Raw genomic sequence first — 14,854 nt, forward strand, 5'->3', positions numbered from 1 at the left:
AGTTACTTCATCTGTAAAATAGGTAAGAATAAAAATTGTTAGTAGAATTAAAAACGATGTAAGGATCCCAGCATGATGTATTAGGTGTTTGCTAAATGTTTATTATTATTATAATTTGGGTTTTTTTTTTTAATGAAAAGCTGGTGTAAGTATAAAATTGTCTTTTTTGCTAAATTGCCTCATTTTTTCTTTTAAAGCAGAAAATTTCTTTTGTATATCACTGGCTCCCATAATGCCTAACACAAGCATTTAGCAAATGTTTATTGAATTAAAATTGAGTTTACTGTTTGGGTTATGTTTTTAATATTAAATTACCATTTTTATTAATTTTTTGTAGTATTTAATAAAATTCAATAATGAAAAATGAAGCAATATGATTATAATTTTTTAAAGATTTTATTTTATTTATTATTTCTACCCCTTAGTTGTTTGCACAGTGTCCTGTGTCTGTTCATTGTGTGTTTATCTTCTTTTTAGGAGGCACTGGGAACCAAATCCAGGGCCTCCCATGTGGTAGGTGGACACCTAATTGCTTGAGCCACCTCCCCTCCCCAAATATCATTTTGCAAAGTGGAATGTTTAACAAGTTATAGACAGTATTTACTGGTCCAATGGTTTAATTATCTTTTGGCATCTCAGAAATAGTGTACTGGGAAGTGGATATGGCTCAAGTGGTTGAGTTCCTGCCTATCACATGGGAGGTCCTGAGTTGGTTCCCAGAGCCTCCTAAGGAAAATGAACAAGATAGAGAGCTGACCTGATGGGCTGGCACAGTGATCTGACACAACAGGATGATACAATGAAGAGACACAGGGAGGGGATAACACAGTGAGAGACACAACAAAGCAGGGAGTGGAGGTGGCTCAAATGATTAGGTGCCTCCCTCCCACATGGGAGGTCTGGGGTTTGGTTCTGGTGCCTTCTAAAAAGAAGACGAGCACACAAGGAATAGCTGGAGCAAGTGCAAACAACGAGGGTGGAGGGGACTAAATAAATAAAATAAAAATTTTAAAAAATAGTGTACTAATAAAAAAGACAGTTTTATATCAGAAATATAACTTCTGAGTTCTTTTATTATAATAGCTTTGATATCTGTGTTCTCTCTTCTTTGTGGTTCTCAATTTTTCTTACCCCACTGGGTTTCTTCTCTATACTCATTCCTCATTTTTCTTCTTTCCCTCCCCAGCGCTTCTCCCAGTACCCCAGGGAGAATACCCTCAGTTAAACAAATTTCAGAACACCCTTCTACATAAATACAAAGATAAAGCAAAAGTAAATGGCTTAATTTGAAATTTAGGTATAAAAATTAAAACTTTATTGTCTAACTTAAATCAGGTTCATTCATCTTAGCATAGACTTTTTCTGAGACACAATGGTCCAGATGTAGTGGTAACTAGAGTTTTACTATAAAGAAGTTGCATGAGCTCTCTAGGGGATTTTTCAGCCTGTTCTCCTGCCTAAATGAGAAGTATGGCCATTGTTTGCCTGCAACTGGTACTCTCCTATGACATATTAACCTGAGAAATGAGCTCTATAGGGAAGGTCCTTCGGGTTTGTGTTTTGGTGATGATAGTTGTTGATGTTGTTTCATCCTTTTGTGCTGTGCAGCAAGTCCGTCTGTCTTTGACCACCTTCCCTCTAGGTCTACTGAGGGCAGTGTTTCTGTGGACTTTATGTCAGTGATGTACACTGATATAACTTATAAAAAAAAAGATAGACTAGAATAAGTTGATGGAAAAAAGGAATGATGCAACAGCATTTCACCTCTCTCTTTGCTGGCATCTATAGGCAGTTATTTATTGATTCCTGAGAAAAATCAAACGTGCCAAAGAATGGAGAAATAGAGGACAATATCATCTTTATGTATGAAGGGAAAAAGTGCTTTTAAAAATCACAAGAGTTTTTTGACAGGTCACTAAAAATTACCTAAATATGAATTTATTTTTAAGTACTTGGGCTAATATTATATTAATATGTAGTTAGTTCAAGTCATTAGTTTATTGCAGAATAACTGTAAGAGTTTCTTTTAGTCAAGATTCATTCTGTGTTAGTACAGTGTGTTTTTCATGTTTTATTTAGTGTTAATCTCCTGGATAAGACCTTTAAATTTAGTCTTGTTTAACTCAACCATGTTCCTACTGAAAGAAGAGCTAATCACCTGTAATCTCCCTTTCCTTTATGTAAATTTAACATGAAAATTTATTTGTATCCCTTTTTAGTATCATGTTTTTATTTAGCATAGCCTTATGTGTCATATCTCCCTTTAGATTATACCTTTACTAGCAAATTGTATAAATTTGTTAATTGGTTAAAACAAATACACTATGGTAGTAATATTTTTTATATATTACTACTTCTTTTTAAAAAAACTCCCACAATTGCTAGAGATACATTGTATAAATTAAGAAAGTACTTATTTCTTGTAATACAGGCTTATGATTATTTCATTATCTTTGTCTTAATTTTTTAATTATAGGAAATTGCTGATAAAGATGGAAATAATAAAGTTCTATCTTTCACTATCCCTTCCTTATCCAAGCCTTCAATATACCACGAGGTAAGTAAGATTGGAAATTTGGAATTATTTAAAATTTGTTAAGTAAGAGATGAAAGGTCTTTTACCAGAGATAAATATTTCTAACATGCCTTTAAGATTTGCCTCTTAAAAGAAGACTTTTGCTTTAGTGATGTAAAGCTGAGCTGAGTCAAGAGAGGGAAAATGTCCTCTAGCTTGTATATTTCTTTTTTATTCTTCTACCAGTATCATTTTTGGTCTTTGTCTATTAATCTTTTATTGGTTTTCAGAAATATTCTCATACATACTGTTTAAAATTCATATATGTTAGATTGATTGGCTTGTATTATTCTTTAGGAAAATGACTACCTAGAAGAAATTTAATACTGTAATTGTTATATTTCAGTTTAAATGAATCTATTTGATGCATTTTAGCTGTTCAGTGACATTTCACTTTTTTTCATTTAAAAATTTATTAAAGTGTATCATTCATACTTGAACATACATAGAAATAAGTGTACACAAGCTCTGGTGACAGCTGCTCCCCCTCCACCTGAGTTGGGGTGGGGGGAAAGGGAGGGTGAGCCCTAAGATGCTGTCTGACCCCTGTCCAATAGTGAGGACTGCTTGGGCAGGGTCTGCCCTTCCTACCCCTCTCTGCCCTGGGAGCCCTACACTCCACTTGGAGTCTGGATGGACGTGTGGGCCAGACTGAAGCAGCCTCACTCTTAACTTCGTGTTCACACTCCCTAGAAACCCCAGACTGAGACACAAATCAAGGCCTAGGAACGCTGAAAAGAAACTGTGTGGAAAGGCAGAACTGGCCAGAGTGAGAGACATTTGGTGATCCAGGAGGCTCAAAGAAAAGCCAAGCCAGCTTTGTTGTGATTTGATTTTTTGAAAACTCTTGTACAAAACTGATTTTAATTCTTTATTCCTGCTCCAAAGGCTGGGCTGTGGGTGGGAGACTGGGATTTTGGACCACTGGATTTTCCCCAAACTTCTCCCCCCTTTCTTTCCCTCTGCTTTTCTCTTTTCCTAGATTCCCTCAAACCTGTAATCAGCTTTCTCTTTTTCTTCTTTCCTTTCTTTTAAACCATGCATTATAATTTGAAACCGGAAAAAAAAAGTATACAGTAAAAGTTGTGAACTTACAAAACACTCATGCATAATACAGAACTCCCATACCTTATCCTACTACCAATACCTTGCATTGTTTTGAAACATTTGCAACAAATTATGAAAGAGCATCATCAAAGTATTACTAACTATAGTCTATATCTTACATTTGCTGTTTTTTCCCCCAGACCATCCTGTTAATTTTTTGTATTTTTTTGTATGTTCATAAACCATACAGTTTACCTAAAATATACAATCAGTGGCATTTGGTATAAACATAAGAGTTGTACATTCATCACTTCAATCAATATTAGAATTTTCATTACTCCAAAAAAGAAAAAAAAAACAAAACAAAAAATAAACCACTATCACACCCATATGTTAGCTCTGCTAATTAAAAATCCTATGATGTGCTTTCACCATTTCTTTTCATTTCCAAATATTCACAACCAACTTTTTACCAATTCTGCACGGATTAAACTTCAGGTTTCCATTCTCTAACCACATTCTATTCTCTGGTGACTTACCATTCTAGCTATTAATTTCATGACTTGACTCATTACGTTTAGTTCATAATAGTGAAATCATCCAATAATTGTCATTTTGTGTCTTGCTTGCTTTACTCAACACAGTGTCCTCTAGGTTCATCCATGTTGTCATATGCTTCACTACTTCATTTCTTCTGGCAGCTGCATAAAAATTCATTGCACGTATACAACACAATTTATTTAACCATTCATCAGTTCATGGACCTCATGGGTTGTTTCCATCTTTTGGCAGTCGTGAATAACACCACTATGAACATCGATGTGCAGATGTCTATTCATGTAATTGCTTTTAATTTTTCTGGGTATATACCTAGTAGTGGTACACCTGGGCACATGGTAAATCTATATCTAACTTCCATAGGAACTGCCACACAGACTTCCACAGTGGCTGTACCATTCCACATTCCCACCAGCAGCAAATAAGCGTTCCTATCTCTCTACATCCTCTCTAATGCTTGCAGTTTTTTTTTGTTTTTTCCCCAAACAAATCAGTTTTATTGACACATATTAATAAAGCATAAATCCATCCAAAGAATACAAGCTGTGGAATTTGGTATAATCACATATTTGTGCATTCATCACCCCAATCATTGTTTATTCTAATAATTACAATAAACAAAAAATGAACAAACAGAACTCATCACCTATGCCTTGTCTGCCATACATAGGTGCTATTTGTATTTATATTTTGTGAAAACAATCTTTTATATGCAATATCACACCCACACACACAAAAAAGAAAAAATGCAGTATCACCCATATTTGTATTTTACATGAGGTTTTACTATCTTAAACAGTAACAGTCCCATGTTACAGTTTTTAGCTTTCCTTCTAATAATTTACATGACCTTAGACACTGCCTTTCAACCACTGTCATTCCCATATAATAGCTCTGCTAGTTAGAACACCATGACATGCTTTAACCATGTTTTTTTCCCTTTCAGGCTTCAGCACTCCCTTTAGTATGTCTTGTAAATCTGGTCTTTGGGTAGTATATTTTATCAGTTTTTGTTTGTCTGTGAAGGTTGAACTCACTGTCATTTTTGAAGGACAGGTTTGCTGGATACAGAATTCTTGGCTGGCAGTTTTTCTCTTTTAGAAATATATCATACCACTTTCTTCTCACCTCCATTTTCTGATAAGAGGTCATCATTTAATCTTATCGAGTTTCCCTTGTATGTGATACTTCCTTTTCTCTTGCTGCTTTCATAATCCTCTCTTTATCTCTAATATTTATCATTCTGAATAGCAGGTGTCTCGGGGTAGGTCTCTCCAGATCTTTTTTGTTTGGAGTGCGTTGTTCTTGGATATTGATATTTATGTCCTTCATAAGGGTTGGGAAGTTTTTGGTCATTAAATCCTCAAATATTCTTCCTGCCCCTTTTCCATTCTTTTCTCCTTCTGGGACACTGATAATGCAAATGTTTGTGCGTTTTTGCGTTTTGCATTCCCTGAGACTCTGTTTCTTTTTTTTTCTTTCTTTTTTTTTTTTAAGAGTCTGTTTCATTTCTTCTAATCTCTTCTCTTTCTGTTCTCCTATCTTTTCCAGTTGGATGGTCTGTCTTCAAAATCACCAGTTCTGTCGAGCAATTCAAATTCAAATCTCCTCTTACACATCTAATATATTTTTAAGTCTCATCCATTGTGTCTTTCACTCCCATAAGGTTTGCTACTTTTCTCTGCAGGCTTTCAAATTGTTCTTTATGCTCTTCCGGTGTCTTCTTAATATCCTTTATTTCTTTAGTCATATTTTCTTTAAATTCTTTGAAGTGATTTAGGAGAGTTGTGTGATTATCACTGATGAATTGAATTAAATTCTCTATCTCTTCAGGATATTTGGTTACTTCTTTTGGCTGGGCCATCTCTTCCTGTTTCCTAGTATGGCTTGTAATTTTTTGATGATGTCTAGGCATTTGAATATGTATATCTGAATATGTTGGTGAATTTACTCTGGTGGCCAGTTTCTCTCTGTTCTCTATTTTTATTTTCACAGCTCTTCTTTGATATTTGGTTCAACTTATTTTAAGTCTTTAAAATTGCCCAGCTTAAGTTATCAAAATTGGACCAGCGACTCACTAGTGTGGCAGAGATTTTCTCTCAGGGGTAGGATATAAAGAGAACTTAAAGTTTTTGTCTATCAGTGTCCAGACAGGCCAGCAGATGGCACTTGTCAGCACCCTTTTCCATGGAGGTGTTTCAGACTTGGCTTTCCTATGTTCCTGTGTTGAATTGGAGATTCAAAGCAGGCTCTGCTGGCTGAATTCATTGAAGAAAAGCACCCTTATTCCATCCCCCTTTTCCCTTGAAACAGCTGACAGGGAGGAAGATATCTGTTACTCTCTCCTTTGGCTATAGTGAGCCAGGGGCTTTACCCCAACTTATTATCTTGGGGGAGGGGAGTCCTTCATGGCTGCTGCAGGGGCTTGGTAACTCACATTTGTTGTTTTGGCTTCTTTGTCTCTCTGTCCTTCACCTCCTGGGAGTTGTGTAGCACTTTTCTGGTCTGCTGACCCCCAAAGCAGATCCCCAGGATAGCTTTTGACTCCTTCTCTGTTGTTTTTTTGAGACCATTGAGCTTTGCCTGTTAGTCTGACACCATCTTCCCACAGTTATCCTGATATTACACTTCTGATTTTTGCTTATGTTTATTTGGTTTAAGAATGTGAGAAAACACTGATAATTATATAGGTAAATGACTTCTGTTAAACTGAACTCCTTCTATCTGCTCTCATTAAGTAAAATCCATTTTCATATCAGCAAACAGTATCCTGCTTGTCTCATAGCTCTGTGCAGCTAATTTCCTTAATTAATTCCCCAGGGACTTTGCTTTGTGATGGAAATAGAATGACTCATATTTAACCAGGACTCATTTCAGGATAAAATATTTCTCAGTAATAGATTTTAATTAACTTCTATGTATCATGTTACAAAATAAAATGGAAGATAGTGAAGGATTAATGAGTGGATGATTTTTCTGACTTTAGAAATATGAAATCAGTTATGACATTATTAAAGAGACATTTGATCATAATTTGAAAATTTTTTAATAAGTAGTTTTACTGACTCTGTGTTCTAGAATACAAACATTAAAAATCATGTATGTTTAACCCTCAGCTTTTTAGCAATTTTTGCACTCTTTCCTAATATAGATTCATTCCATAATCTTTCAAAAAATCAGTATATTTCTGGTTTTATATATTGTGTGCACACACACGTGTATATTTATATTTTTTTCCAAAAAGAACTGAAGAATTTGAGAAATTGAAAGGTTTTGAAAGAGAAATCATGTGAAACTGCCTATTATAGAAAGAAAGTGTACGTAATTAAATACCATTACATGATATAGATTTTTTACTTCATGTTAGAGACATTATCTCATATTTTGCCTTATTTTTATAGCCCTCAACAATTGGATCAATGGCTTTGACAGAAGGGGCATTGTGTCAGCATGATCTCATCAGGGTTGTTTATAGTGATCTTCATCCTCAGAGGGAGACATTTACTGCACAAAACCGGTAATGGTCAAAACTGTAAACAGTATCAATTATTAATTTATGCTTAATAGTTAACTATAATTACTTTAGTTACTTTGAACTTTGATATGAAAGGAGGCCAAAAGGTAAGTACATCATACTGGTGAAAGACTCATCTGTTTAATGCTTGGTATTATGTTATGATCATCTTGTATAAAAGCATATGCTTGAAGTAGCCAAACAAGGGTTCATGTTTTTGCACTTAGAAGCTTCCTGTCTTGGGCAGCTTATCTACTCTCCACACTTGCTTTTTTTTACAATGGGATTAATGGTAGTACCTTTCTACCTGGAGTTAGACAAACTGCAAAGTTTGAGGGCACGGTCCCCAAACTTCTGACACCAACTGCAAGTTTGAATGGTTCCCAATCCACCCTCAGGTTCAATAATTCACTGGAATGACTCACAGGACTTTTTTTTTTTTTTAAGATTTATTTATTTCTCTCCACACCCTTGTTTTCACTTGCTGTGTCTCTTCATCTTCCTTGTTTCTTTAGGAGGAACCAGGAGCCAAACCTGGAACCTCTGATAATGGGAGGAAGTTACCTAATTGCTTGAGCCACTTCTGCTCCCTGCTTTGTTGTGTCTCTTATTCTGTTTTTCCTCCTCACATTTCTTATTGTGTCTGCTTGTTGCATCAGCTTGCTGTCTTCTTTAGGAGGCACTGGGAACCTCTGCTTCCTGCTTTCATTGTATCTCTCATTATGTTTTTTCTTCTTGTGTCTCTGTTGTGTCAGCTTGCCGCGCCTGCCTGTTGCACCAGCTCTCTGTCTTCTTTAGGAAACACCAGGATCCGAACTAGTGACCTTTCCCATGTGGTAGGCAGGAGCCCAGTCACCTGAGCCATATTTGCTTCCCTCAAAGAACTTATTAAAAGCTATTATACTAATGGTTATGCCTTATTACAGGAAAAGGATGCAGACTAAAATCAGCCAAAGGAAGAGATGCATAGGGCAGAGTCTGGGAGTGTAAAGCTTCCATTGCCTCTCCTCATGGAGTCAGCATGTACTGTCCTCTCAGAATCTGCGTGTGACCATATGTATAGGTATTACCAACCAAGGAAACTCACCTGAGCTTCCATGTTGAGAGTTTTTATTGTGGCTTCATTATGTAGACAGGATTGAATGATTGATTGATTGATTGATTGCCCACATGATTGATCTCAAGCTGTAGATTTACTGATACTGTGTGGCCCAAAGACCCAAATCACCTGGTTGGTCTTTTCTGGATGGAATGACACTCCTAACAGAGGTACTACTAACAGTTATGACATAGGTTACTTCCCAGAAGCTTAGGGCAAAGGTCAGCTCTCTCTTTGGGCAAGGCCAAATTATTTACTACGTGCTACCCTCCATGGTTGTTTAAGAAATAGATTATACTTAGCACCGTGCCTAGTATAGAATAAATGTTAGCTGATATCATTATTCATTATATGATATTTTGTGTTTGTAATAAAATAATACTCTTATCTTTTTGGTAATATTAGAGTTTTGGAAGGAACACAGGTTCATGTAAATTTCCATAGTCATTGACCTTTGATCTAGTGCTTTAATCTAGAATTATGTTTCTTCCCGATATTACATAGATGATAAAAATATTTTTTATTTATACAATTGGTTTATTCACATAATTCCACAATACAAAATTTATTTTAGAATAATATTTTGTAAGTACAGTCTGTAGCCTGGCTTGCATAAAAATCTCTTGGTTACCTGTTTCCTCTTTTTTTACTTTTTAATTTTTTTAATAGTAATATATATTTGTGGTAAAACTAGAACAATGTATGTAAAGTGAAACTAGATTAGGGGATAAAATGAAAAGTAAATGTGTTTTCTTTCCTCTTCTACCTGTCTTTGTTTCCTGGCTGCTATGATAAATTGCACACAATGGGTTGTCTTAAGAAATAGAAATTTATTATCTTACGGTTTTGGACACTGGAATGCTTGCTTCCTCCCAGGATTGGTAGTGTTCTGGCTAGCTGGCTGGCAGTCCTTGGGTTCTTTGGCTTTCCTGTCACATGGTGATGTCTTTTCCTCTCTCTTCCGGATTCCATTGACTTCCTGTTTTTCTTCCTTTTTTGTAAAGTCTCCAGGAATAGGATTATGCCCAACCACATTTATCTGGGCCACACCTTAACTTAAAAACATCTTCAAAAGTCCTATTTAGACTGAGTGCACACCCATAAGAATGGATTAAGAACCTGCCCCCTACTCACTTCCCAGAGTTAAACCATTTGTATCCTCTGTGTATCCTCCCAGGAAGTTTTTAATGCATGCAAAAACATATATTCAACCTTAAAAACATGATGCAGGCCCATACAAAAGGGATTCATTCATACATATTCTGCCACTTATTTTTTTCCCTTAAGAATGAATCTTAGGCATCTTTCTTTAGCAACACATGAAAATTTCTTTATTCTTTTTAATGATTACTTAATATTCTATTCTATGTACATACCACCAGGATTTTTTGTTTGTTTTTTTGTTCTGGGGAGGTACCGAGTATTAAACCTGGGACCTTGTAAATAGGAAGCAGGTGCTCAACCACTGAGCTACACTTGCTCCCCATGCCATCAGTTTTTAACCAGACTTTTTTTTTTTTTAAGATTTACTTATTTATTTATTTAATTAATTCCCCTCCCCTCCCCCGGTTGTCTGTTTTCTGTGTCTTTTTGCTGCGTCTTGTTTCTTTGTCCACTTCTGTTGTCGTCAGCGGCACAGGGAGTATGGGCTGCTCCATTCCTGGGCAGGCTGCACTTTCTTTCGTGCTGGGTAGCTCTCCTTACGGGCGCACTCTTTGCGCATGGGGCTCCCCTATGCGGGGGACACCCCTGTGTGGCAGGGCACTCCTTGCGCACATCAGCACTGCGCATGGGCCTGCTCCACACGGGTCAAGAAGGCCCAGGGTTTGAACCGCGGACCTCCCATGTGGTGGACGGACGCCCTTACCACTGGGCCAAAGTCCGTTTCCCTTAACCAGTCTTATATTGAGTAAAATTAGGATTGTTTTTTAGATTATTGCTACTATAAACAATATTTCAGAGGACACATTTTTTTGTATGTATATTTGCATAAGACCATAAAGTTATCTGTAGGATGAGCTGTGAAATTTCTGTGATAAAGTATGTCTTTGTTTTCAATTTGAGTAACTGTTGCCAAATTCCCCTTTCCAAAATAACTGCACCAATTTAAGTTCCTACCAGTAGTTTGAGAGTGCGTATTTCCTCATATTAACCCTCAATACTGATTGTGACAGTTTTGAGTTCTTTTATGAATCCCAAAAGAAAAAGATTATGTTTTTAAACTGATCCATTCCTGTGGGTTTGAAACCTTTTTGATTGGACTGTGTCAGTATGGTGAGACTCAGATTGAGTTGCTGCCCTTTTGCTGGATCTGATATAAATGGAGACACAGAGAGAAAGGAAGCTGTCATATTTGACCTGGCCATGTGAGAGGAAGGATTCCCAGTTCATCACAGCTGAGCTCAAGGAGAGAAGCCTTCAGAGTATCAGAGGCCCAGGGAGAGATGACTGATCCACCATAGCTGAGTTCAAGGAGAAATTGGAGAGAGGTTGGTTGACCTGCTCTCCTGCCTGATCTCCACATGGCAGGATACTAGAATCAACAGTAGCTGACTTTGGTGAGAAAGCATCTCTGATGGACATTTCATGGCCTAAGAAATTTTCCATTATAAAATCCAACCTATTTCTGGTACTTTGCATTGGCAGCCTTATGGCAAACTAAGCCACTGGTTATTTTGAAATTTTGTAATCTCTGCCAATCTGATAGTTTAAAATTGGTTTCATATTTTTCTTTGCATTCCTTTAATTATGACTGACCTTGAGCTCTTTCAGCATGTTAATTCATTAATTGCTTTTCTTGACCAGTGAACTCCCTATTCATGTCCTGTGTCCAATTTTCTGTTAAGTATTTTTTTTCTTAGTGATTTACAAGAGCTTTTTGTTAACTGAGGAAAACTACATTGTGTTTTATACATGTTGCACATAAATTTTCCACTGATTATTAACCTATTATTTTTTAAATTGAGATATAATTCAGATGCCGTAAAATCACCCCTTTAAAGTGTACAAAACATTGGTTTTTAGTATATTAACAAGGTTGAGCAACTACCACCAATTCCAGAATATTTTCCTCACCTCAAAAAGAAACCCCATAGTCATTAGCAGTCATTCCTCCTTCTCCCCTCCCACAGCCCTAGGCAACTACTAATTTATTTTCTATCTCTATAACTTGTCTATTGTGGATAATTCCTATGAATGGAATCATAATACATAGCTTTTTCTGTTTTCTTGGATACATACCTAGGAGTGGAATTGCTGGGTCATATGATAACTTTAAGTTTTTGAGGAATGACCAAATTTTTTTCCAATTTGTGGTTACACCATTTTACATTCCCACCTGCAACATGTGAGGATTCCACTGTCTCCATATCTTGCCAAAACATGTTATTGTCTTTTTTCTTTTTTCCTCTTTTTTTTTTTAGGAGGTCCTGGGAATTGAACCCAGGACCTTGTACATGTGAAGCAGGTACTCAACCACTGAGCTACATTCACTCCTTGTTATTGTATTTTTATTATAGCTGTCCTAATTGGTGTGAACGGTATCTCATTATGCTGTTGTTTTGGTTTTGCCATACGTGTTTTCATTTTTTATGTAGTTGGCTGTATAAGGAATAACGTCCACATATATACGTGTGAAAATAAAGGGTTTTTTTCCCACAAAGTTAAGTTGTGCATCAGCTGAACATTTATTAAGGAAAAAATGTCATGGGGCTGGTTTTGGCAGTAGTCAACTATGAAGTTCACCTTAAAGTGATCTTACTGTGCCATTCAGTTGGGAAATTTCCCAGGGACATATTTTTAAGTCTTTCCTCTTAGGGTGGGTGGTCAGATTCCCTAAAGAAAACTCTGCTAGTTTCTTAACTAGAGGGTTGACTGCTGACATTTTGGTTGCCAGTTGGGAAAAAAGAGCTTGATGTCTACAAGGTATTCTGACACTAACTATCCAGAGTTAGGCCAAATTTCATAGATTAGGGGCACAGTCCTCTGTCCTCACTTCAGACACAAGTCACAAGTTTGGGAGTTCCTTTCTGACCAAGTGGTTACAATTTCAGGGCTTTCCACTAACCCCTTAAGTTTGATAATTTCATAAAATCACTCACTGGACTCAGAAAAGTACAATACTTATGTTAATGGTTTTATTGTAGCAAAAAGGATACAAATCAAAACAAACCAAAAGAAGAGACCTATAGGCCAAGATCTGGGAGAGTCCGCACACGCACATTTCTGGTCTTCTCCCTGTGGAGTCAGGACACATCACCCTTCCAGCACTTCATTGTGTATTACCAGCCAGGGAACTTCACCCAAGCTTTGATGTCCAGAGTTTTTGCTGGAGTTTCATTATGTAGACATGATTAATTGAATCAGTGCCCACGTGGTTGAACTCAATCTCCATCTTCCTCCCCCTACGTCTGTTGGTGTGTGGCTCAAAGCCCTACTCTAATCTACCTGTGTGTCTGGCCCCACCCTGAGTCAGTATAAACTAGCTAAAAGAAACAGGCATAAACTATGAGGCATGTGGGTGAGGGGGCACCATGAATAAGAAATTCCAAAGGTTTGGTGTTTACCCCACCTCCACCCCCACCCCAGGAACCAGGATAAAGGCCAGACCTCTCTTTGGATTAAAGTTAACTCTCCACCACGTGAGGTCGCAATATTCAATAAGGCATACTTCATTTAATCTTCTTATTTTCAGTTTGGTACCCTCCAACCATAACTGTGCCTAGTGGCATCTAGGTATGAACTTTTACCTGGCTGCATGGAGAAGGGAAAGGGACCTGAGGATCGACTGTTTCTAAATCAGACTTCCAACTCAATTTTAAGCTTTTCATTTTGAAATCATTTCAGCCTAACAAAAACTATTATGAAATAAGACAAAGGGTTTCCATGTACTCTTCATCTATCAATGGGAACCTTCTTAGAAATATAATTTCCTAGGCCTTGCCCCTGGAGAATCTAATTGGGTCAATCTGGATTGAGACATGAGAATCTATATTTTTAAATAACTCCTTAAACAACTGTGCATTCAGGTTTAGGAGCTACTTTCTTAGAGATTGTAAAGATTAGGGACACATTCATTTATTCATTTAATATTTGCTAAGCATTTGTAATGTTTTAGACACTCTGTTGGGCACTGAGAATAAGAAATGAATAAATCAAGGTGTTTGTCTTAAAACTGCTTATTGTTAAAGTAGTAAAACAGAAGCAGAGATAAAAGAATTATGATTCTGTGGAATAAATGGTATATTAGCTACACAGATGAGGGAACAACTTCTTTTACCTGGCAGAATTAAAAGTGGCTTTATGGCTAAGGCAGAAATGTGAACCAGTGCTTGAAACTTTAGCAGGAATTTCCCACGTGAAAAAATATGTTGTAGTAATAAGGAGCCGTATACATAAAGCAACAAGTTATGAAAGGTTATGTCATATTGATATGGTAGTCTATGTGGTGGACAGTGGAGAGGTAAATCTGGAAAGAGGGTGGATTGTGAAGGACCTTGTATACCATGATAAATTTGGATTTTATCATGCAGTCAATAGGAAGGCAGTGGACTTTGATAGATAGTGGAATGATCTGTTCAGGCAGGATGATTTTTCTTTTAAGAAAGAAAATATAGGTTGCAGCAAGAACGATGACCTTTGATAAGGAAAGCAGAAATAGGAAAATAATTGAGGAGAATGGTATAGTAACTTGGTTGAGAAATCATGAAGGTCAATATTAAGACGTTGTTGTTATAGCCATCCAATAAATAAATCATTTACTAGAGTCTCTAGTAGAAATAATTGTTTGTAATCCTTTTTCTTTGTGTATATTTGTTCTTTCCAGGTTTGAAGTCCTGAGTTTTCTCATGTTATGTTATAACTCTGCTATTGTATATATGCCTGCCTCATCTTACCAATCTCTTTGTCGGATGGGCTCCAGGTGAGAATAATTATCACGAATCTTCATATTGATTCATTTATTTAACAATATTTATTGACTACATTTTCTAACTTCTGTTACTGTTCTAACTTCTGATGATAATAGCAGTAAACAAAACTCTCAGAATTTACAGTCATTACT

General features: G+C 36.6%; 1 protein-coding gene across 13 annotated transcripts in view; it reads left to right on the forward strand.

Moving 5' to 3' along the window:
- HYCC2 (hyccin PI4KA lipid kinase complex subunit 2) overlaps window positions 1-14,854 on the forward strand; it is a 128,628-nt gene that overhangs the window by 80,337 nt on the left and 33,437 nt on the right. For all 13 annotated transcript variants that reach the window (XM_004458915.4, XM_058300395.1, XM_004458914.5 and 10 more), the window contains 3 exons: window positions 2,477-2,557; window positions 7,582-7,697; window positions 14,618-14,713. In XM_004458915.4, the coding sequence (XP_004458972.1) occupies window positions 2,477-2,557; window positions 7,582-7,697; window positions 14,618-14,713 (293 nt within the window). The remainder of the gene's footprint in view (window positions 1-2,476; window positions 2,558-7,581; window positions 7,698-14,617; window positions 14,714-14,854) is intronic.

The sequence above is a fragment of the Dasypus novemcinctus genome, chromosome 7 (genome assembly GCF_030445035.2).
Source record: "Dasypus novemcinctus isolate mDasNov1 chromosome 7, mDasNov1.1.hap2, whole genome shotgun sequence".
Taxonomy (NCBI): domain Eukaryota; kingdom Metazoa; phylum Chordata; class Mammalia; order Cingulata; family Dasypodidae; genus Dasypus; species Dasypus novemcinctus.